The sequence below is a fragment of the Festucalex cinctus genome, chromosome 14 (assembly GCF_051991245.1).
Source record: "Festucalex cinctus isolate MCC-2025b chromosome 14, RoL_Fcin_1.0, whole genome shotgun sequence".
In the NCBI taxonomy this organism is placed as follows: domain Eukaryota; kingdom Metazoa; phylum Chordata; class Actinopteri; order Syngnathiformes; family Syngnathidae; genus Festucalex; species Festucalex cinctus.
This window is the reverse complement of record NC_135424.1, coordinates 11,921,255-11,946,669: the sequence shown is the minus strand read 5'-3', so window position 1 is coordinate 11,946,669 and position 25,415 is coordinate 11,921,255. Positions and strand designations below refer to the sequence as shown.

Genomic DNA, 25,415 nt, shown 5'->3' with positions numbered 1-25,415 from the left:
AAATGGTGTAGGGCAGGCCTACCATTATGATCATATATATATATATATATATATATATATATATTATATAGATTTATTTTTAATTGATGATTGACAATGTCAACTTGGAAATTCAACAGCAACTTCAACCAAGACTTTCCCCATTTTTTTAACTGGCTTCTCACTTCACAAACTTTTACATTTGAAAAACAAAAGCAACCAAAACAGCAATCTAGCTGATGCCATTCATTAGTAAATTCATGCTACACATCAGCGTTTGTATTTGGAAAAATGCATTTATTCACAGAACAGATACCAAAGGACTTAAGTGAGACACTGAGAATGCGCAGGGAAAGCTCACCAAGTTTACACGTGCAGGTTAAATATTCCCGAGTAGTGTCTTTTCACGATGAAGTCACATGTTCTCACAGTCTCCATTGCAGGAAAACAGCAACTTACAGCTTTTATTGTGGCCACGGCTCCACTCTCTCTCACACACACACACACACACACTAGTAAAAATCAAGCCCTGAATCCTACTTGTGATTTATTTACAGCTGACTGATTGACATTCTTAATTGTTGCTGCTGGAAAATTTGAGTCCGTGGTATTGATGGAGGCTGCGTGGAAAATGAGAAAGTCCTGAACATGCTTGTTCCTATGACAACATTCACAGGTGTCACTAAAGTGACGACCACCTTATGTGGTGATCACAAAACCAAAAAATATAAAATAAATCATTGAAATTTAATAATCATTTTTTGTGTTCCATTAGACCAGCATGCCCATGTTAGCCTCTCTGGGTAAAAAAAAAAAAAAAAAGACGTGATTTTTTTTTTTTACAAACGTTCCAGTCAAGTTGAAAAGGCTGCCAAAGACCGTAAAACACAAAGCAGTTGTCCACATTGTTCTCTTGGGCGCAGTGTGAGGTGGAAATGCAGAAAAGAAGATTCCTTGTCCATGTACAGTAAATCACTTCATACTTCCTGTTTGTATTTAAACTCCCAATTCTCAGCCTTTTATTTATTTATTCACAGATCCCAAACACTGGTAAAGCGGACTCTTCCTATAACTGTTAGAAAACTTTTTTTTTTCTCTCATTATTATAAAATCCTCACTGCTGTATATATATATTTTTGTGTACACATTCTCTGTGGCATGTTTTGTTCATATTTCAGCAGACAGAAGCATCAGAGGTTTAGAAACAAACATTGGCAGGATTCCGGTGGTATGTCGCCATCGAGGTGTGAAGACCATCTGTGTGGGCGGGTGAGACCGACTGACCTCCCCCAAACCTCAACCGCTCTTCGTCATACATCTGCACGGGTCCTCAGGCTTCCTCCTGCTCAGGAAAGTTGAGGATCTTGCGGTGGGCTTGCCGCATGTACTGCTGCTGTTTGAAGTACACTTTAAACGACCCCTTGATGGCCACAAAGGCGATTCCTCCCTGTGAAGAGAATGATCGAAGCGCTTTAACATTCTTTGAGGACCTTTTCATAATGTTTGTAAACATTATGGCGGGCCAAAATAAATAAACACAGGTGAAAAATAATTACGGCTATAAAAATTTTATTAAAAAATTAAATACAAAATATAAATAAAAAAAAAACACGTAAATAAATAAAAGCAAAAATACAAAAAATAATGACAAATACATGTTAATGTGGAAATGCATACAAAATTAATATAGAAATAGAATTAAATGTCAAAAACACTCCCTCATTTGCATTCGTATTTGACGTATTTCATGCTGACAGCATCTGCAGCATGAAATAAATGAGAGCAGAGCCTTTTTATTTATTGACATTCTATTTATATAGTTTTGTATTTCCACATTCATTTTTATATTTTTCTTTGAATCTCATTTTTTAAATGTATATTATATATGAAAAAATATATATATTTAATTATTTATATTTAATATTTATACATTTTTTTAATTATATTTTTTATATCCATTTTTATTTTCACTATTATTTTTTTATGGATATATATATTTTTAATATTTTTGTATTTATTTTGGTCCTCCTTCCCATGAACTGATCTTTGTGGCTCTACGCACCAGGATGGTCCTCTGCAGGTTGGAGTTGACGCTGCTGAACATGAGCTTCCCCACGATGGTGGCGATGGTGGGGAAGACCAGCGCGCCGCACAGGATCCGGGTGGCCGAGACGTGATCGGCCAACGGGCTGGCCTCGGCCGGGATGCGAGGGACCGGGCAGCCGATCCCTGCGGAGACGCACACAACCGACAGCGTGGCTTGAATTGACGATATTTAGAGGAAGCTCCCCATCATGGCGGTTCCCGCTAAAGAGGAAAGAAGAAAAATGTGCATGCTGACCGGGGAAGATGCTGTTGAGGATTTGCAGTTTGTTGGAGTACTTCCTCCACAGGCGCAGGACGTAATCCTCCCAGCGGATCATCTTGCCGAGGATCAACATGACGGGGATGGTGGGCAGGCCGATGAGAAGGAAGAGGGGGTCGGCCCGCTCCATAACATCGAGACCCTCCTTGTGGCCCACCACCTGCAGATTGGACAGAATGTCAACCACGTTTTATCCCACCAGGCTTTAGGATTAGGGCCAGTGAAGAGAACAAACAAAAAAAAAAAGGTTTGGCAAGATTCTGACTTTATTCTCAGAATTCTGACTTTCCTCCACCATTCGTAGCTTTACGTCACAAAATGAGAATTCTCACTTGAAAGTCAGATGTCTGAGATTAAATTTAGAATTCTCATTTTAAAGTCTGAATTCTGAAATAAAAGTGATAAAGTGAGAAATGCATTTTAAATACAGGATTTAAACAAACAAACTACTTCTCAACTTACAGATCTGGGCTTTTTTTAACGTGTGGGGGTGATTTTGTCCTAAACCCCCACCTCCCCAGCCTGTATAACAGGGGGACGTTTCTGTGGAAAGACAGTGTTTACACCCCTCCAGCCAATCGCAGAGTGGGGGGTGGCGTGTCGCAAACGGGGCCGGGCGAACGTGTCAGCTGCGTGAAGTCACTCCCGCGGCAATTTGAAAGCACGCACGGAGTGAGTGAGTGAGTGAGTGAAAAAAATAATAATAATCTGTGCGTGGTTTCAAATTGCCGCGGGAGTGACGTCACGCAGCCGACACGTTCACCCCGCCCCGTTTGCGACACGCCAGCCCCCGCTCTGTGATTGGCTGGAGGGGTGTAAACACGGTCTTTCCACAGAAACGTCCCGCTGTTTGACCACCAAAGATTGACATAAACCCAGATGTGTAGACTGAGAGAAAGTGAAAATGCGTACATCCTGTATTTAAAAAGTGCATTTTCCTGAGTAAAACCGGCATACTGGGCCTTTAAATGACAAATAAAAGCTATAAATATGCTAAAGTGCAGTAAGTTAGTTGGTTTGATGGACTCTGTTGTTCCGACCTGCATGACGGTGACGGCGCCGTACGTGACGGCAGTCCAGTATATGGACCCCACCATGATGCCAGCAGCAGCAAAAGGTCCGGCCTTGGAGATGAGCCGGTCGGCCAGGTCCAGCACGTAGACCACAGGCCCTGACGAAGACAAACATCAAAACGTCATCACATCATTGCACAACATAATTAAATCTGTGTTTCAATTTATGTCTTATTTTGATGACAGAGTAGGATTTCCTTCCGCTCTCCCTGCCTGAGCGTTCCGCCTCCACGTCTGGATGAAAATTGGTCGGCCCTTAATGATCCGCCAACTGGATGGTGAGCCAAGCATTTCATTACATGTTGACAGCCGATTTTGTAATTAAGATAATTAAAAACGGGGCGGGCGGTCAGCGCAGTGCTTCAGTAATATGTGCGTGCTCGGCAAACTGTTCAGCAGTTCTCTTGACGCCACGTGAGGGCGGGCTGCCCTCTGAGCCGTGTTGATGGGCTCGTTTTGGCTCTGGAATACGACTGCTCATCGACCGGCTCCCATCGTTCCTCGCACCGCACTTCTAGCACGATAAACAAAAGCTGGGTAAATAGAAACGCTGATATGAGGCTGTTGGGCTTCACGGCGGGGATCTGTGGAAATGAGATGAGCTCGGCAGTAATCCTGAGAGGATGACGACTCCCATTTAGCTCCATCCCCCAAATTTGAAAGCTGTCGTCAGTGTTAGCAAGCTGTAAAATCGCTATTATTCTGACGGCTAATTCAGGCACAGCATGTGACGTCAAACAAGGACAATTTTATCATTTCGGCTATTGCTGCTCGTTTTTCTTGTGATGATACTGTTGTGCAGGAATGGAGGGTCATTCGGACATTTGTTTGAATGGGCGTGGACAATCAAAAATCAAACCGGCTTTCTAATTCCTGGTTGTCAGTTCAAATGTAAATGAGGTTTACAACAAGCCAGTCTGTGTAAAAGGGAAAAAAACCCGACAAAAAACACTTGGCTAGCTCTAATTGTTATCTATCTATGACCTCTGCACCTAGCTAGTGTACCAAGTAACATACACGCAAAACCATCCTGCACTCAGGACTGTCTTGCCACAAGGATGATTTATTTGACTCTGGTCAATGAATTTTCAACGAATATCTGAGGAATGAATACTTAGTTTAAATCCTTATTGCGGCTAAATAAACAAAAGAAAAAAAAACTGAAACTTTTACACATTTTAGAGATCATTTTGTCATGTGATTCACAAGCGCGCCCACCCAGTAAGCAGCAGGTCCCTGGTTCGTGACCCACTCAGGGTTCCCAACCCCTTTATACTGAACTACTTCCACATTAGAAAAATAGCCAGCAAAATACCGAAAATGTCATTAAAAAAACAACAGAGATAACATTTAATCATTATATGCTTTATAGTTAACTGTGGAAGGGCTTAAAATACCAGGATACATCCCATTTAAGGTTAACTAAAACAAAATGTCATGTGGTTACTAAAATATGCACTTGCAGATTTTCAATACTTATTGATTTCCCTTTCCAACAATACGTGTTTTGTGAAAATTTGACTGAGCAGTTGGTGAGATATAAGGGTTCAAAGTAAGATGGCCACACCCTTTTTTCTGGAAAATATCAAAATTTGGCAGGCCATCGCTCCCAAACACTTATTCCGATTTACCTAAAATTTGAAATTTAGTGTTTTGCTATCACAACCAACAAGTCCAGCAAGTTTCACAAAAATCTAAATCTGCTTGGTTAAATGACAATGTCCTTCATGAGGCACATCCTGTCACAATTTATTAATTTACCCCAAGCAACATCAGATTCCTCTCTGCTCAGCCTTTGATGAGCTGCTTTATCAGCTCTTACTTGACCCAGTTTACGTCCGACTCCCCACTCCCAAAATCATAAAGTACTGCCTACGCTTCTGTCTGACACCAGACAGTAGGGCTATGAGGCTTTTCTACTTAAATCAAAACATACATAAATTGTTATCTAACCATCCCTATAAATAATTAGGTGATTCCAAATGTAAAAACAGTGGACCTTATAAACTATCTCCCCAATTCCAATTCTAAGTTGTTTTTATCATATGAAAATGAAGCCAAGGATTCCAAAGATAATTTATCATTTCTAGTCGCGCCCAACCATGGATCTGCATGACTACTGCTTCTATGATCATGTTCATTTATTACTAATTCACTTAATTACCATCCGTTCCTCAGAAGAAAATAAATAAATAAAATAAAATAACATCACAAAACGCTGAAGGAAAACACAACAGACAGTGAATCCTCGAATGTTGGCTCAAAGAGGTCAAGTGAGGTGCAATGATGGCTCAAGTGATATGCTGACATCAAGTGTTACATGTCCAAGATTTGGTGCAACAGTTAAGATATACTTTGTCTTGTTACAAGCTATAATGCGTTCAAGAGCTGATATTCTATTGTCTTATTAATTCTATATACAGTAAATGACAAAATCAACCATAGAATTCATGCTTGTAAATTATTGCTCAGCTCAAATAGGAGCTTTAAACAACTTTGTCTGTGTTAAAATTGGTCAAGCGGTAATTATGAGTTCCTCAGAGACCTAAGCACCAATTAATCTTGATGATTAACACTTTCATCTTAAAATAGCCAGCTTCCAGACAAGTGCTAAATATCACATGCATCAGGTTGTTTACTGGGGCGTAGGAAGTGAGCTGAACCTTCTGCTTATAGCACCTGACTGAGTGACAGCACAGCCTTGGTCTCTATAAATATAAATGAACCTTTCAGGCTTCCCGCAGACAACATTGTCTTGAGGCCAGGTCTCATCTCACGTTGCAGCGTCTTGCTCTTCTAAGATAAAATTCAAGTGTCCCTGGGTCTGATGGATAATTCAGTGACAAGTGTGCACAATTAGCTTTTCATTATTTTTATTTTAAATGCACCCTTGTGACTGTCTTACATGTGACTGCAGGATGTTTATGACCAGAAAGAATGATATTAAGCAGATTATTAGCTGATGTTTAAAAATAGCTGACTCATGCTAACAAGTCAGGATAAAGCAATCTGTCGGTTTGCTAAAACATCTATTGGACAAATAGCCAAACACGATCACTGCAAGCACTCAACAGCCCACCATTTCTTAAAAGGTTAAAAAAAAATACACACTCAGAACCAAATCACTTTCTCAATCGTGTTTTGCAAAAGCACAGCTAGTTCTTCTCCAATTTGCAATCCTGCAGCTACGTTCACCCCTTGGCTCATTTCCCAAGTGCCACTTACCCAGTTTGGGAAAGACAATGAGATACTCTGCATTACACTGTGGACAGGCTACTCGTGCTGTGCTGTTGCCACGCTGCTTTTCATCCACCCAGCGCTGTAGGCAGGCCTGGTGGACCCACTTGGTGGAACCCCGGCAGCGGCACGGACGCACCCACTCTGCCGTGCGGTCATCCTCGTCCGTTGCGAAGCATACCCAGCAACTCCTAAAACAAATACATGATGACAGGGATGAGTGAACCTGGCATAAATAAGCATCCCCCTTTCTTCGGGTTGTCTGTCAGATACAGCTAACATAGTAGCACATTTGTAAATTTCACTCCGTGTATTTACAATGTAGTTTACTTGTACTAAGGTAGGTTTAATAGGCAATGTGTCACCCAGTTTTGAGATTGCCAGAGGCAAGCCATTGTCACATGTAAAGAAAAAAAATTATATTGTGAAGAAACCGGCAAGGTGAAAAGCTCTCAAGAATGAGAAGAGTGAAGATGGGCACAGAGGGGGGTACACAACACACTGCTCCCACACATTCATTAGTTCCTATTCAGGTAACCCAGCCTCACAGTAGGACAGGATTAAAAAACCACCACCGAAATGCAATCCTATGTGCGAAACTCGAAACTGCAGTTCACCTTTTGCTTCTACATAGGCTAACAGAACTCTAGTAAGAACAAAACACATTTGAAGAATGACTGATTTTAACTAAGCTGTCTTCAGTTTCATCGTTGAAACTGGACAACTCAACATAATGCCACATTTAGACTTATTTATCCTCTTCATACTGTATATGACCCTGACAACGTCGCAGAACACGTCCATTTTTGAATCATTTGACCGGAGGATGTTTTGTCACCGCTCAGTAGCGCGCGTACACAAAATGAGTCTGACATCCCTGCACTAGAATATGCTAGAAAAGCTGCAATACTCTGCAGGGTATAGCCGTGTTGCCCTTCATTTAGCTGAGATCAGGCGAAATGAAACTGAAGACAAGGGACAGGAAGAGACACTGCAGCGAAAAACATCACATGGTGTTAATCTCATTCTCTCTCTCTATCAAGTGTCTCTTTCTTTGGTCTCTGCTATGATTACCGCAGGTTTAGCCCCAACCACTGGACCTGGTACAGTTATATATAAAAAAAAAAAAAAAAAACTTAATCGATCAGTGTGAATCTGAACAAGGTTTGTGTCTTTGGCGTATCATCTCAGAGAAAAACCACCTGCTCAAGTTATTGTACCTTCACGAGGCCCTCACACACCAATGCTGCTGTAGTGTGGTGCTCGTGGGGAGGACTAAACATGCAAGTTAGACGTTTTGAGAATTGTTTCTGAGAAGAAATTGATTAAGATGACTGAGAATCTGTTTTGATCATTTGGTTCAGTTTTATTTTCCAGGAAAAGCTATAGAGACTATGTATTTAATTACACTTAGGCATTATTTTGACCGGTTTTAGGCTTTTTGATGGTTCTGACCAAGTCATTTCAAAATAAGATACTGCCCAGGGGAATATTTTAAGGAACAAAAAAAAAAACTTTTTGAACCTAAACATGCTTTTTATTTTGAGGCTGCAATAAACAATATTGAATGTCCCACGAATAATTATGAAAGGTATATTTTCAAACATAAACTTGGTGAAAACCCTTATTATATTAATTAGGGGTGTTAAAAAAATCGATTTGGCAATATATCGCGATACTACAGCACGCAATTCTCGAATCGATTCAATAGGCAGCCGAATCGATTTTTTAACATCCATTTTTGATGGAAAAATATTCAACAAAACGTCTAACTTTCACACCTTAAGCATGGAAGAATGTTATATTAATGGAACATTTAGCCATAATATTTTATTTCAATGCTGTTCAAACATGAAAAATGTTGTTAAATCTGTTTGTTACATACAGTGGCTCACAGTTCTAAGATAATAATACATTTTCATACAAATCTTACAGTGTACATGTATAAGTTTACTGAATAGTATTTTCTAAATTTGAGTAAAAATATCGCAACAATCGACTTGTAAATTCGTATCGGGATTAATCGGTATCGAATCGAATCGTGACCTATGAATCGTGATACGGATCGAATCGTCAGGTACTAGGCAATTCACACCCCCAATATTAACTATTATCACTTGTCAGCTGTCTGTGGCTAACAAACAGCCCTTCAAAATGTTTGCTTTGTTCTTGTTTTGTTACCTTATTATTTACTACACAACCAATATTTATGTTTATGTACAGCACTTTGTATCCAGCTGTTTTAAAGCGCTTTATAAATAAAGTTGAGTTGAACCCTTGCGATTTTCCATCATGGTACGTGGCTGCCATTAGCATGCTAGCCATACACTCACCTGTCGAGATTCTGCAAGACCACCGCATCTTCGTCCGCCATTATCGAGAAAAAAAGTCTGTCGTTTAGACGCCGTACTGGTACAACCGATGACTTAAGTTGAAGACACACATAAAAACGAAAAGGCTGCTAAATGGCGGGCATCGGGAACTGGCGCTAGCTAAGCTAGCTACGAAGGCCTTCGTGTTGTCGCGATTCGCCAGCTATTAACCAAAGCGAAAGTCTATTCATTCGTGGTCATCGCGCGCTATCTATCTCTTCGCTGCAGTCCGCGTACTACCGCAAATAACAAACATCTTTATTTTGAATAGGGCCTAGTAGTAGTCACTCATATTACCAGTTACCACATCGTTGTGACCGCTTGACTCCGATCGGATGACAAGCGGATATAAAGCAACGCAAGGCAGCGCGACCATGCATGATTACGTCATCAAAACAAGGAAAAAGGATGTGCCCCGACGTGACCCCTACTTCCCTGACATGGGAAATGTAGTTTGCCAAACTACTGTACTGCACATTCGTGCCATTTAGGAATAGGGGGGAATTGTTGTATATCAGATAATTTGTCGCATTGTTATAATCATAAATTAAAATCATAATATATAGGCATACCATTCAAATATATGACAATCACACAATTATTACATTACAACACATTCGAATTTATCTTGCTTTCGACATGTTTTAAAAACAGAAAAGAAATGTATCTTTAATTGTAACTATTTTTGCATTTTGTATTTCCAACATTGTTGCCCATTTAATCAGAAAACATTGAATTGTGGTAAATGACAGCGTTGTAGTTCAATAAACCACAACTCCCAAAATCCTCTGCGACATCATCCATGCGCCGCAGTCAATCAGCTGTTGAGGCAACTGCTGACTACCTCGGAACAAGGGTTGCTCGTTTGTCTTTTCTAAACCTAGGCGAGGAAAACAGAAATATATTTATTCTCCGAGTCCCCAAAAGGGTCAACAATCAAGGTAACTTGGCGATAGACTGACAAATGGCTGTGGTGCATGCTGCTGTGTCGTTTTGTGTTGGGACACACACATGGATTAAAGGGGGGATTTTAAGGCAAGGCAGGTCCATGAAATGTACGCACTTCTGTAATAGTGTGCGAAAGGTTGTTTGTAAACTCGTGCTGTGGCAATGCGTCTGAAAGGGTGAGGACAGTGTGTTCTGATGACCTTGGAAGCGCACCTCTTGGGGGAGAAATCGTGGATTAACTGCCAGGGTGTGTGCAATGCAGGCTGTTGCGATTCTGATCACACTACTGCTCAAATATTTATTTTGTAGTTGTTTTAAGTTCAGTTGGATTTTTTTAAAATGCAACAATATAAGATATTGCCAAATTTGTAATTACTTTATTTTAAATAATTGCATGGCTTGTTTGAACATTTACTTTCTACTATGCCTTATCATTTGTTGGATTATTTTGATCCAATAGATAGTGATAATTGTAGTACATGCTATTTAAGTTGCACGAATTGAAATTGTTTCATTGAAATGTAAAGTGTCATTGGCATGGAATGATATTTATTAAAACGCACCGTTTCACCAGAGATCATCTGCCTTACTGCGGACGTATATCAGTGCGCTATAGCTCAATAAAAAGCCTGACGTCTTTGCACTGATTTTAGACTATTTGTGTCCATATTCAAAGCACACAACCGGATGCATGCGCATTAATAAAGCATTCCAGGCGCGTCTCTGTGCAGCATTTAGCGTGTACTAATGCGTGCGTCAATTCATGGATGGCCTTATTATAAAAACTAACCGCATGGGCCATGGGAGGACAGCTGTATTTACTGACGTATGCAAATGAGCACAGAGGGAGGTCCTATATGCCCACACACAATCAGTTTCACATTGCAGTTTAGAGTTTACTGCGTGGAAGGGGAAAACGCAACGTGGCGAAATCGGATGACGCTTTCCACGTATATGCTTCGTGGAATTCGTGGCATATATGAACCCTGCTGATATTCTCGGGAAGTGTGCTTGCTTTCGATTAAATGGGTGATCATCAAATGGGCTTTGCACTTGCACGGTCCTGCTAATGTCAGAACCTCGCCGGAGTTGCTACACTTGGACATGCGCGGCAGTCTGGTCGATGCTGTGTGTGCTTGGCTGACAAACAATTACATGTTAAAAACGTCTCTTTTGCAGCTTTTCAAAACATGCAGGATGATTTACTGATGGACAAAAACACACCCCAGGCTCACCATCAGCAAGACCCTCCTCCCTCCTCCAGCACCCCCCCGAACCCGTCATTGGAGCCCTCGTCCTCATCATCGGGGTCCGAGAGTCCGTCGACCGGCAGCAGCACCGCGGACAAAGTGTCGATGGAGTCACCGATCCTACCGGGGTTGAACTTCCACCAGCAGCCACAGGAGACCGAAGCTCCCATTTCCTCCCCGTCCTCCTCCTTCGGGAGCACTTGGTCCACGGGAAACACCAACGTCGTGGACGAAAGCTTTTTCCAGGGAATACCCTCCGTGAACGGGACGATGCTTTTCCAGAACTTCCCCCACCACGTCAACGCGGTCTTCGGGGGTAATTTCTCCCCGCAGATGGGACTCGCCCCCCAGTCTCAACACCATCAACAACCGGCGCAGCAGCCCCAGCAGAGAAGATCCCCCCTCAGCCCCAACCAAGGCCCCTTCCCCCCGAGAAACGCTTATCAGACTATCATGAACGCCGCCAAAGGGTCGTCTTCCTCCGTGTCGTCACCGGCTTGGAATAATCACCAAAACGCCGGGTGGAGCAGCGGCTCCAACCACCCTTGGAGTGCTTTGCAGGCTGGCAGGGACCCACGCAGAGCGGTGGGCGTCGGTGTTGGAATTCCCTCTCCCGTGAGTCCCATTTCCCCCATGAAAAAACCGTATGGCAGCAATGTTATTGCGCCCCCAAAATTTCCAAGACCTGGTCCCCTGGTCCCCAAGGCCTGGAATGAGGATGCTGCCTTCAGGACTGACAGCAATATACTACCTTTCCAGGTAAACACACTCTCACAGTCTTATTAATTAATTTCCTTTTTGGGTATTTTATGGTCACTTTTTAGGAAATTTTTAGGCATTTAAAAGAACCAAAAACCTTTTCATCTACATTTCGTTTCTCGTCCTCTGACAAAAATTTGGACACTGAATTTTTTTTACATTTATTTTCTTAATTAATAATGAATTCATTTAAATAATATTATACAGAATCTAAAAATTATAAATATCCTCCTGACTACCAGGAAAAAAAATATTGTCCAATCATGTTTATTTTGTGAAATAACTGGAATACTGCAAAAGAAAAAAAAAAAAGTTTTTATTTTTAAGATATGATGTGTCCACTACAGAGGACATATTTTAAAACTTAAATGCTAGGCTCAAATACAGTTAAAATATTTAAAACAATCCTTTTTATGTGTTCTTAAGAGTCTTATAGGAAACATGTTAACAACATTTAAAGCCTAAATTTGTTCAATAAAAAGTGTTATACACTTACTTTTCCTCTTCCCTAAAAAGTGCTTGCACTGAGGGAAGACATTTTCTTTTTATGATGCAATCAAAGGTAGCAAAGCCCCACCCCTACACATTTGGTATCATTGGAAAGCTCTGAATGTCCTCTATAGAGCACAAAAGGAGTTAATTCAATCGTATGCACTGGGTGGGAGATATTCAGGTTTAAAAAAAAAAGTCCACCACAGAGGGCACATTTGCATTGCTGGTAGTCAGGAGGTTACGTAAAAATTTATACTATATATATATATATATATATATATATATATATATATATATATATATATATATATATATATATATATATATATATATATATATATATATATATATATATATATATATATATATTTTTTTTTTTTTTTAAGAGATCCACAGGAGAGTGACAAAAGAGCCAAATAGCTGCAGGTTGCAGACCCCTGATCTAGAGTGAGCAAACCAAAATAACAAGCTGCAATCAATCATTCACAATACTCAGTCATGCCAACGAGAGTGAGACACTGAGTAAATTTCACCGAATGATGGCAACAGAGCAGAGAAGCGACAAAATTCATTTTGACGAACAACATATATGTAATCTCGTGAGATTTTCATTTTGAAATACAAAAACCTGTTTTCAGCCCAGCTGATTTCAGGTTATTAATGAAAACGTTGTTGACATGCAAGAAGCTCACTGCTGGTAATGCATTGGCTCAAAGTGAGGCGACAGCAGGGTTTATCCCAGACAGAAAGAAATGTAGTACAAATCCATTTACTAAAATAATTTTCAACACAGTTTTTAAAAAGAAGCTAAGATGTATTATTCAGTAACGTTTACAACCATTTATAGCAAATGTTCCTCCCCAACAATTAGTGTGAATCTAAAAACATTGCAAGATGGAATTGTGCGGAAGCCTTTTTGTTCAAGTAGCACCATATTGATATTTAAAAGGAATGTACCATGTTGACAATCTGTTCATACACATATAGATCTATGTAGATATGCACAATTTTCGTAGGCTTCACCTGTTCGCTTATATGAGCAACTTCAAGACCGTTTCAGGGGCCACCTTTCTCAGCTTGGCATATCCAATTGCAGACAGACTGTTGCCAATACTGACTTGTTTTTCACACATGGCCAGTCTTTTTCCCCTTAGTTTATTTATTCTGACCACAAAATAAGTCACCATAAAAGGGAAGCTGAGTACTCTAACCTTATTAAATTTAAAGATGACTTGGAACATTGTATGATTAAACATGGATTTGGAAAAAATAGAGCATAAGTCAAACCTGTTAGTGATGTAATGATTACATATTGTAAGTACATGAATCACAACTCAGAAATGGAGGTGTGGGATTAAACATTTACTCTCTTAGAAATTTCAGTGTCATTCAGTCCTTCTTAGGCCCAACAGCATGATTATACCATAAGTGATTCTGTAAAGTTGTATATTGGTCTAATAAGACTATTGCACATCTTCTAATTAACTGATGGATGACATTGGTGTAAGTAAAATGGCTTCTCGCTGTCACAAACACAGCTAAACAACAGCTAAAATCATGACCAATACAAAGATATAGTTTAGTTGTATACATCTGTATGTGATTGGCTGACAACCAGTCCTTTTGCTCAATGTCAGCTTGCTCAATGTTAAGCTTCAGCTCTACTGGCACCTTAACACATTCACTGCCAGCCCAGCAAAAATGCATTGCATCATTTGACGTCTTTTTCCGTCAAAGGCAGTGAATGAGTTAATGAGGACAAGTGGTATAGAAAATGGAGGGTTGGATTGCTCAATTGTAAATGCTTTGACATGGATTTGTGGTTGTGTACGTGATGAGTGTATTACCTTTGTGTGCGAAAACAAGTCCATCATCGGAATATGTGGGTCATACAATACTTTTACAGCTCTGACCTAATTATCAGCATATATATTCGCAATCACGTTTGCCCAATGCGCACTAGCAATAACTTTTCCACAGAGTATTTTCCTAGAGGGCCTTCGGGTGCCTCACCGATGTCATCCGAGTCAAAGCTCACACCTAACTGTTTAACAATTACAGCCATAATTGGAGAAGAGTTATCACCACGATGCAAGGTCAGGGTGCCACATGTCAACTGGTTTGTTTACTGAAGTGAAACTCGGGCAAGTTGCTGAGCCAAGCAGCAGGCGGGGCACAATGTCGCACGCAGAGCTCATGACATGACAGGTGTGCCTGTTGAGGTTGAGAAGATCTTACGAAGGACCCCAACATTTTTTTTTTAAAGTATGCAAGTATTACGTTGAATGTACACAGTTAAAAAACAAAAAAACAACAACAAAAAAACTGTAAAGTGTGCGCTACAAAATTTCCTCTCAAAATTAAATTTTTTGGCCTGTCGGGTTTTACGAAGAAGCTAGCTGAACCACGTTTGTTTTTTTTAACTCACTTTTGGTAGCTTGAAGGCTTGTTTTTTATCACCTGGTGGAGATGAGCATTTAGACCAGGGGTGTCAAACTCATGTTAGCTCAGGGGCCGCATGGAGGAAAATATATTACCAAGTGGGCCGCGTCAAGTAAAATAACGGTATAAAACTTTAAAAAACGATTGCCGTCATTTATACGCAGATTTTCATGGGCCAGCCCTAAATTACTGAGCTCAACTGTAATTATTCTTCCGAAAAATAACACAAATGCAAATGGAACGCGGCAACACTTTGCCGGTAAACGTTCCAGACGTGTTAAATCCACCTGATTTGCATATACAAAAATTGTTCCCAGAATACATTATGTGGCGCAGTTAATGACGTGAAAAGGATGCTAATCCTTACTAGTAATTGATTATTATTTTTTTCGTATTTAACACGTTTTTTCTGTCTATGATTAAAAAAATAAATAAATAATCATTTAAAAAAAAAACAAAAAAAAAAACACGTAACTTTAAGTTGTGTGTAAAATGATATCCAGGACGATTCCCTGTACAAGTTGCATTGCTTATCTGAGGACTGCTTGTGAAATTACAAATTTATATGTTTTGATTGTGGCCGGCTGATTAATTAGTCCAACATTACAATTTTTATTTTTTTTTAACTTTTCAAAATCATCTCGCGGGCCGAATTGAACCCCTTTGCGGGCCTGATCCGGCCTGCGGGCCGTATGTTTGACACCACTGATTTAGACGGAGTCACAGGAAGATGTACCTAATTTGTAAAAATAAGACTTCTTTTAGACTAATAATCAATTATTTATTTTTTTTGCAATTAGTCATGACCTGCCTTTGGAATGCTTTCACAGGCTGAGATGAGGCTCGAGATGAGTTAAATCAAACAAAACATTAACCTCACAAGCTAGATTGATAATTGTGATTCACTCAAGGGAGGTCTTCACATGATCAATCTGGGACTTCACTTGGCAGATCCGTTCGGGAATGGAGGGACTTGTTTCATTTAATTGAAAACTTGTACCAACCCTGGCAAAACTGCTCTGGGAATATCCAGCCCCAATTGTCGCAATGCACTGACATTATCCAGATGCAAGGAAATGCAGCATCGAAAGGAGTTTTGCCATAAGTGGTATGGCAGGACTCCTTCTTGTGATTACCTCCAAGTCAGCCCTTAGCTCATTCAGGAGCTCCAAAATGTTTCAGTAGTTGAAAATAGTCCTCACAGAATGTGCAAAATTAACTTGCTCAGCAATTTCGCCCATTTGGCAGACTCAATCCTCCTTGTGACAGGTTAGTAGGTCAGCTTCCACATTCATTTGCATAAGCAATCCAGTTATGCCCATTTATGCACGTGCAAACGTTTCGCAAATCAGGCCCTGAGGGATTTTCAAATGCCGCAGGTGGAATCTTACATCCCTTGTCCTCAGATGTATACTGGTCGGCTCCGGTGGGGAATGTATGGAATTCTTAGCAAATGGGTGTGTGGCTTAAGTCACAAAGTCACATGGACATCTCTGGGATAGTCAAATGTTATCTGGCGGTCATGCAAACCAGAAGGAGCTTTAATGAATTTGAGGGTGTAGCCGAGCGCATCTACATCACAAAGTAAACATGGTGTAACTTGTTTTCCAGGATCTTATTTTGCATTGTGTTGCTCCTGTAGAGTCGCTGCTAGCCTAGTTGTCCTTCCACTTCAGAAAACTATTGTCAGATTAACACACTTAATCATTACATCTACAAATGTAAGTTCAAAGTAAACTCGACCATGCAAAGCGATTCTCTGGGCGCAAGTTCATCTGAGATAGACTATTGCACAGTGGAAGTGTGCTGCGGTCTGACGAGTACACATTCCAAATTGCTTTTGAAAATCAGACTTTGTTGTCCTCCAGGCCAACGTGGAAAGGTTTCTGGGTTATCGGTGCAAAATTCAAAAGTGTTAGAATAGTGCGGGTTTGTAGTAAAAGAGTGCAAGTACTAGATTGGCCTGCCAGCAGTCCAGACCTGTCTCGCACAGAAAATGTTATGTGCAATTATGATGCATAAACTATGACATGGAGAGAAATGGGAAATAATTCCATTTACAAAGCTTAAAAAATGAGTAATCAGTTCCCAAACGTTTATTGAGTGTTGTTCAAAGGAAAGGTGACGTAACACAGTGGTAAGTATGCCCTTATTAATTTCAAAAAGCTTTTCAAAAAGCTTGTTAAATTACAAAGAAAAAAACTATGCTCTTGCTAATTATTATCTCTCATATGCTTGTTTATTGAGGAAAACCGACCATTCTGACGTCTTGGATCCTCATGTTGCATTAAATGTAAGATCTGTGTGGGAGAGTATATTATCAGTTTAGGTCACTGGACCAGATTGTGCGCACCCAAACTGATCACTGAGAAGGGAGGGCAAGTAAACTAAAAGCTCAGCATTTTAAATATTTAGCGTTTGTACCAAGTGGACAGATTTTTATCTGCATGGCGCTGTCGCGTCCAGAGTGCGGGTGAATAACGCTTTTGAATGCTCAGCTTAAAGCAGGCACAATAGTGTTGGTGTGCAAACAATGCTGCTTGAGCTTGGGCTACCCAGCCTGGAGCGAGACACTCTCAGGCCTCACCTTTGGCACACATGTCGCTCTCGTGGATTCATTCACAGACAGTAGGCGTTTGATCAGCTGCGAGCGCTTGGTTTGACCTTGAGCCATTCAACATTGTATTGATTATTGTTCTGGTTTCCAAAGGGGGAGGGGTCGATGTGCCTCGCAAGATCAGAAAACTGATTTGCAGTTTTGTTTTGTTTTCGTCACAAGGACAGAATACGCATGATTAGTCATCTGTGCTAACTAAAGACCAGAACGAATCCCTCCGTGACCCATGATTACTTCACCCCCCCCCGATGGCAGCTTCAGAACCTTCTCTGTTACATAAAACCAGTCAGACCTTTCGATTGGTTTCAACTTTAATTAGCTTCCTTTCAAAGCATGGCAGGCCAAGAGTAATTCCAACCACTCCTCTCGAACCACTTTGCTATTTGAACAAAAGATGGAACATCCTGGTGTATCTGATCCTCAACAACATGCACTTTATTAGCTAGATTCAATACTGAAAAGTCTTTGATTAGAACAGGGAATGACACAGACACGCTAACAAATGATTTGTAGTCGTCCACTTTTAACTCATTCACTCCCAGCCATTTTCATGTTCTATTGCTATCAAAACATGGAACCTACCAAAAAAAAAGTGTCTCTTCTTTCATCAGGGAAAAAAAAGAAAAAAGAAAAAATTACAATATATATATATTTTTTTTTATCTGTTTTTATGTTTTGTAGCAATTAGCATTAGAATTAGCCTGTTGAAAATACTGGTAAAAAGAGCTTGTTGCAACATGGACTTGGTTGATGTCTTATACTTTGCTGCCACCTGCTGGCCATTTTTTTCCTTTTTTTTTATTGTAATAAGTACCATCGCTTTAAGCAACTGCTTCAGGTCAGAAACTGCACCAAAGCCTTCATACAAAAACTCTAGCATACAAATACCTAAAAAACGTATAAATACGTTTTTGGGAGTGAATGAGTTAAGGTGCTTGAGCCTCTCTCAGATGACTTAGAAACACAAAAAATAACAATGACTAACAGGGTGAGTGAACGGAAAGTCTGGCGGTTAATTTAGCGCCCTGGCTTTATTAGATGAAAAACAAGAAAACATGAGGAAGGAGGTGTGAAAAAATAGGCCTAATCAAGACAATAAAATAAGTTTGATTAGGCTACCAAATCTATTTTGTTGATGGTGGTCTACAAGTATAATTTCACATTATTGCTGGCCTGGTACTATGATCTGTCCTACGTTTATTTTGTTTATGAAATGTGCCACTAGAGATTATGACCCCTGTTCCCTCTCTGTCCTTTTTTTTTTATGTTGTAGGACCGGAATCGGCCCTTTGACGCATTTAATTTGCACTCTTTGGAGAATTCCTTAATGGATATGATAAGGACTGACCATGACAAAGGTAAAGCTCACCCTGCTGATGGCCCACCAATGACTATCGCTGATATTTTGTGGAGGAATCATTTTGCAGGTTAGGAATATTCATACGTCGCGTTTACACTGTATGTATGGGTTGTGGGTTATGTTTCGTCTCATTATATGGATCTTCATTTTCTGATTGAAATTAATATATCTGATTAAGTGTTTGACCTTCAAATGTCTGCATCATAATTAATGTTAACAACGAGCCAATTATTCTGCTATTAGCTAATACTGCCTGAATAACTCTATCTATGCTTAACTGTTATATCTGGTGCTGTCTAATAAATATTTATAGTCTTTTTAGTGGGTATTCAAAGACAAATATGTTTCAAGGAAGAACTCTGACTTTGAACATGGTTACAATTCTCTCTTTATAGTCAGACATGCCCAGATTTCTGAAATGTCGCTCGATTTCACTTTAGATCAGAACACTCAAGAAGCCTACACATAATAAACAAATGCAGTTAGCTAATATCTATCATTTCTATATTTTAGTATCTGATGTTTGAGATACCACATCACAGCCTCCTGGTGTTAGTAGTCATGGTTGGCGGCGGGGGTGATTACTCCCACAACATTTTGAATGTAGAAACGACAGTACACTAATATGACAAATCTCACAAGATCATACTCACCTGAGCAACTGGTCAACTAGCTGAATGGAAAAAGGCAGTGAGTTTGCTTAAAATAATGTGAGTGATTCACTGTGGCGACCCCGATGGGACACGCCGAAAGTCACAACAACAAACATTGTTAGTAATGTAAAAATGTGTTGGCTCTCTCAGTTTCTAATATGTTATCTTACTTGTAGCTTAAACAAGCTAGCAGAAGTATCAGTGCTCTCTTCGTAATTTAGCCGTCAAGCTAAATATTCAAAATGCAAACTACAATTCTTTTGGATTTTGACATTGCCTTACTCGCACTTACACACGCTAACTCAACTTGTCTAAATCACATGATCGTACCAAGCATTAGTTATCATTTGCATTGTTTCTGTGGGTGTGAAAGTTCACACACAGAGTTTACACAGAGAACTTTATGAGCTCATTACATAGGAACATTTGTGTTTACACTAATTATGATCTTTTTTAAATGTGTGCCATTTCCTTTCCCATTGATTTACAGGCTATTTTTGGGCTGCACCTGTGAATTATTGATTCCAGTCTTTGCTCTTGTTCATGTTATAGAAAGGGCATTGCTAGCAAGCACAAGTCACCAGAAGTCGAGGGCGAACAAATACCGCTGCTGTTTGACTTTGTACATTGTTGACAAAAGCGTTGGTCTGTAGATATGAGTTGGCACGAGGTTTTTATCGGGAGCAAAACAAGCCTTGCAGGAACAACACGCGTCAAATGAATCGTAGCCACCAGCGGCCTGTTTACAAACTGTCAGACCGGGAATGTTGCGCCACTGTTACGCCTCGTTGCTCCATTTGGGTCAAGTGTGAGTGGAACGTGTCAGATTAACGTTGCCATGTGGCCATTCTGTGCATAAGGTAATCCAAAAATGTTGACACATGGAGAAAGTAAATCAATCTGCTCTACTTTGGAGAGGGGTCATGCTAAATCAAGTTGAGGTGAAAGGTCAATGTTAGCTTGCCTGACATGTTGGAATTAACCTTATAATGTTTGAGCACATTACCCTGAGATGATCACAGATGAGGGAGGTCCCTGTACTTTAAACAACATTTAATGACTATACACAGATAAGATGAAGGGTTTGGCTGTGTTAAAGGTTAGATAGCAACCAATAAATCCTACTGTCAGGTTGATTGTGTTGCGTTATGATGGAAAATTGATGGCACGTGCAATCGTGAGTGGGCTCTCACCCAGCAACAAAACAAGTTTACTTGGCTTGTCTTCATAGTGAATAAAGAGGATGTTCCAACCTCATTGAAAGCTCCATTTTCTATGAAAAACCATGCAGCAGGTACAACTCCAAGATAACAGCTATGAAAGACATCCCATACTTTTTTATTCTGAATAATTTGGACTCAATTGGTTAATTATATTTGTGTTTCCATGGAAAGAAAATTTCTCTTTTCCATTGTGCAGCAAAATCAATTTTCACAATGTTAATGTTCAATTTCTGGGTTGTTGGTGCAAGTGTGCATGGGAGGAAGTAGGTCATGCTGACAAATATGGAAAATAACTCTTTCTAGCCATGTCAGGTGCTTCTCACTAGGTATTGTTTTCCTTTTTTTTCACAGTACAGTATTCAATTGATGCAGTTTAGGGGAGCAATGTGGCCGTGTTTTTCCATTACACGTGCTATTGTCATAACCAAGCTCATTGGCAGTTTTGCTCCCATTTTTCATAAGGCGAACTTAAAAAAAAAAAAAAGCAGATTTGTTGCTCTTGTTTCTCGATAAGAACAGCAGATGTTGCAGATTATCCATTGCAGAAAATGGGTTATGTGTGTGAAAGGGTCAATCGCCTGGTGTAAATCTGTATTTATTTATTTATTTATTTATTTATTTATTTATTTATTTATTTGTTGCAATTGCCCAGTCCAGTTGCTTCAATGCTTGGTGTGCCCATTTTAACATGGGGAAAACATGCAACCCCCACAGAGATATTCATTTAATTCTTCAGAATCATGGCTATTCAGGATTCTAGCGCCACCTGTTGCTTTGGTATGACATGACAATAAGTGTCAATAGCGATATACCCATCAGGTTCCGTTATAACTATAGCCAATTGATGACTTTAGGCTGTCACTACACTGTCATTATTTGACCAGAAAGGAGCGCGAAGCAAAGAAAGACTGGCGTTATATCCTCAGGAGTAACACTCACTGCCATCCCGATTTAACAATTGTGTAATTTGTTTGTGAGGAAGCCTAACTAGAGCTGCAGTTCCAACTTGGGGGGCCCATTTACCTTCCCTCAACTTCTTGGGGAAACAGATGGCAAATGGCCAGAGCAGCTATTTTAATTTGTCAGGAAAGCCAAATTACTGTTATGGAAGATGGATAGACAGACACAAGTGTTTGCCCTCCTATCAGCAAATAATTTAGTGACACATCCAAGTCATCCATTGTGTAGTTTTTACTTGATGATCCTGTTTTCTCAACTTCAAAATTCCCAAAGTTATTAGATTTACCTCAGGATTCTTTCACAATATCCATACCCATGTATCCATCCTTTTTCTATACCATATGTCCTCATTAAGTACTCAGAAGTTATTTGAAATTAGACACAGTCCTTATGATATAAGGGGTACAAGTGTGTACAAAAAACCCAAAACAAGAACAAATATTAAGCAAAGGTGTGTATCTGTAAAAGGTGTTGATCTGTGGAATCAATTGGAAATTGCTCTGCAAAATTGTGATTCAATGCTGGAGTTTAAAAAAATGTTTAAAAGTAAAATTCAAAAAAATTATCTATGTCAAGCCAGTATATGAAAAATGTACATGTGAGTATGTGTAAGTGATCTAGATAGGTATTATGGTATATGTTTAGTAAATTTATGTATATATGTTTTTGGTAAATGTGAATAGGTTAAGTGCACTTGTGTGTATATATATATAACTTGGGTTATATATATCATTTATTATTTTATTATTATTATTTTTAATAATCAGTAAATGAAAATTGTATTAATAATGAAATAAGTTTAAATATATTTAGTAAAAGGGGTAGGACTAGATAAGTTTTTAACTTCTTCCTACTCCCTTTTGAACATGTAAGTTATGATTAATTGAATGATTATGTTATTGGGATTTTCTTCTATTTTGATTGTTGTTGTTTTTTGTTTTATCTCTGCTGTTCATTTGTTTATATGTTCAAAAAAATAATAAAAGGAAAAGGAAAGGAAAAATTAAGTGACTTTGGGCTGGTGTTGGTGGTGCACATCTTGGACCATTCACACACAAACCAAATACGATAGTGTCAGGTGACTTATGACTTGCATCTCCCTTTGCCCTCCCCCTATATTGTCATATTGATTTTCCAACTAGGCCTAACTTCTTGGAAAACTTGCCTGCAAGCCATGAAGAGGCCGTCCTCTCTTTTCAACTATGTTAGGCCTGCAGCCAAATCCACTAACTTTTAACATGCCGTCTTGTTTGCACAACTCCAGCCTATAATGGCAGCTGGTCCGGCTCTCAAAATCCATGTCACATAATTCCACAACATCTTATCAGCCCGCTGCATAAATTGGCTGACTGGCTTCCTAAGGGCTTATTGAATCATGATGTAAATTGCATTAATAGTAGTATATTGTTTGTAATATTAACTCATTCACTCCCAGCCATTTTCACAGAAGCAACCCCCTTTGCTCCCAGCTGTTATACTGGATTTTGACTGATTTTACAAGGCCCACAGAATATTGTGTTCTATTGCTATCAAAACATGGAACCTACAAAAAGAAACAGTCTCTTCTTTCATCAGGAAAAAAAATAGATTTGTGTCTGTTTCAGTTTTGTAGCAATTAGCATTAGAATACAGAAGGTTTCCTTGATATTCACATTCCAGGTGAAAACAGTATCAAAAAGAGCTTGTTGCGACATAGCCCTGGCTGATATCACTCTGCTGCCACCTGCTGGCAATTTTTTTGTAGTAACTACCATTGTTTTAAGCCACCTCTTCATATCAGAAGCTGCACCAAAGCCTTCTGTATGCTCTTGCATAAAAAAAAAAAGACATTTAATAAAAACGTATAAATATGTTTTTGGGAGTGAATGAGTTAATGTTGAAAGCTGTATGTTGACTTAAAAGTAGGAGGTGTATTTCAATATACAGCAGTATGTAACCTTCTTATTTGGAAGGGAAATAGTATTTTATCCAGGTAAGATGATTTTCTTGGTGCTGAACGTATGGTTGGAATGACAAAGATATCTAGAATGACAGCATCCCACACCACACTCACTCCCTATGAAAACGCTCGCTGACAGATGGCGCAGCCTTTGTCACTGTAGCAGAATGAAAGCTCTGTTGATTAGTGTTTTATGTGTGCATATCAAAGATGTGACAAGTAAATGACTATTTTCTAGGGGTGTGAATTGCCTAGTACCTGACGATTCGATTCGTATCACGATTCACAGGTCACGATTCGATTCGATACCGATTAATCCCGATACGAATGGTCACGATTCGATACCGATTAATCCCGATACGAATTTATAAGTCGATTGTTGCGATTTTTTTCCATTCAAATTTAGAAAATACTATCAGTAAATTTGTACATGTACACTGTAAGATTTGTATGAATATATTTATCTAAAACTTGAGGCTTATAACCGTGAGCCACTGTACACAAACAGTTTGCAATCTGTTTCACATTTGAACAGCATTAAAATAAAAATATTAAGGCTTAATGTGCCGTTCATATAACATTCTTCCATGCTCAAGGTGTGAAAAAAAAAAATTCGAAAAAAAAAAAAAAAAATTCGAAAAAAAAAAAAAAAAAATTCGAAAAAAAAAAATCGATTCTGCCGATTATTGAATCGATTCGAGAATCGCGCGATGTAGTATCGCGATATATCGCCGAATCGATTTTTTTTTTAACACCCCTACTATTTTCTAATATTCACACAGGATGTGTATTCATTTCATGTACAGTGTTTTACCATCGTTTAATCCTAGAGTCAGTTGTAGTAAAAGCGATGCAACAAATGTCTATCAAGCTAATTTCTTTTCTTTTTCTTTTTTTTTTTGTTCACTATGGGTTTTTGTTTTGTCTTTCCAGGACGTATGGGCATTAACTTCCATCATCCCGGAGCTGAACACATAATGCCACTGAACAGTAAGTAGCATTTTATTGCGATGTCATCCTTTTGGAGAACTTTAGCTAATAAAAGGTATATTGCAACATGTTAGCATTGCACAAATATTGTATTACCCAAGTTGCAATTTGAGGACCAGACATGTATTTGAGGGTACGGAGATGTAATTAGTACAAATGCTTGTGTATGGGTGGAGCAAGACACTGATGACCGCTGATTGGTCGACAGGGAATTGTTACTTTAGTGTTACAATGTGAATGGAATGTGTAACTGGTTTAGTGTCTGTTTGTGTGGCCCTTTGTTCCTGGTTCATGTAAATAATGTGGTGCTGTTAGGAGCACAATGAATGATTTGTGGCTATTCAAGTTTACCACTTTTGCTTTACAACTATGTTGGTGTGTAGCTCATTGTTTGTATTAATTGTTTCATTTATTTTTGACCTTCTACTCACGAGTTTGTTTGTCTAAGGAATAAAGGCCTGTTTTTTTTTTTTTGTTTAGTTTTTTTTTTAATCAAGATTTGGTGGCTTTGCGCCCCAGATGGGAATGACAGATTGGGATGAAAACAAAAGTGCTTTTAAAAAACAAGTAATAATAAAAATCCAGTGAGTGATGCATTAGAGAGCTTTCAAAGACATTTGTGTTGTGTTCAACCAACTGTGGACATTCTTACCAAATTAGTGTAGTGTACCAAATTGAATGGCACTAACTGGTGGAAACATTGCCTTGGCAAACCATTAGAGTGGAGGCCACCGGTTAGGGATTTATACGGTTTGT

General features: G+C 39.3%; 2 protein-coding genes across 5 annotated transcripts in view; one reads left to right on the top strand and one right to left on the bottom strand.

Moving 5' to 3' along the window:
* Window positions 1-255: 255 nt before the first annotated feature.
* marchf5 (membrane-associated ring finger (C3HC4) 5) lies at window positions 256-9,427 on the bottom strand. The gene is made up of 6 exons (XM_077495549.1): window positions 8,988-9,427; window positions 6,643-6,845; window positions 3,385-3,515; window positions 2,321-2,504; window positions 2,042-2,208; window positions 256-1,426 (listed from the first exon to the last, which is right to left on the bottom strand). Exons 1-6 carry the CDS (start codon window positions 9,026-9,028, stop codon window positions 1,310-1,312), a joined length of 843 nt encoding a protein of 280 aa, XP_077351675.1. The 5' UTR covers window positions 9,029-9,427; the 3' UTR covers window positions 256-1,309.
* A 398-nt stretch (window positions 9,428-9,825) lies between these two features.
* The window catches only part of cpeb3 (cytoplasmic polyadenylation element binding protein 3), a 34,572-nt gene continuing 18,982 nt past the window's right edge, over window positions 9,826-25,415 (top strand). For 2 of the 4 annotated variants that reach the window (XM_077494492.1, XM_077494491.1), the window contains exons 1-4: window positions 9,826-9,967; window positions 11,154-11,983; window positions 18,808-18,892; window positions 24,603-24,659. In XM_077494492.1, coding sequence (XP_077350618.1) covers window positions 9,829-9,967; window positions 11,154-11,983; window positions 18,808-18,892; window positions 24,603-24,659 — 1,111 coding nt within the window. In that variant the 5' untranslated portion in view covers window positions 9,826-9,828. Of the gene's footprint in view, window positions 9,968-11,153; window positions 11,984-18,807; window positions 18,962-24,602; window positions 24,660-25,415 lie in introns of all 4 variants that reach the window. The other 2 variants (XM_077494490.1, XM_077494489.1) reach the window with 1 other exon arrangement.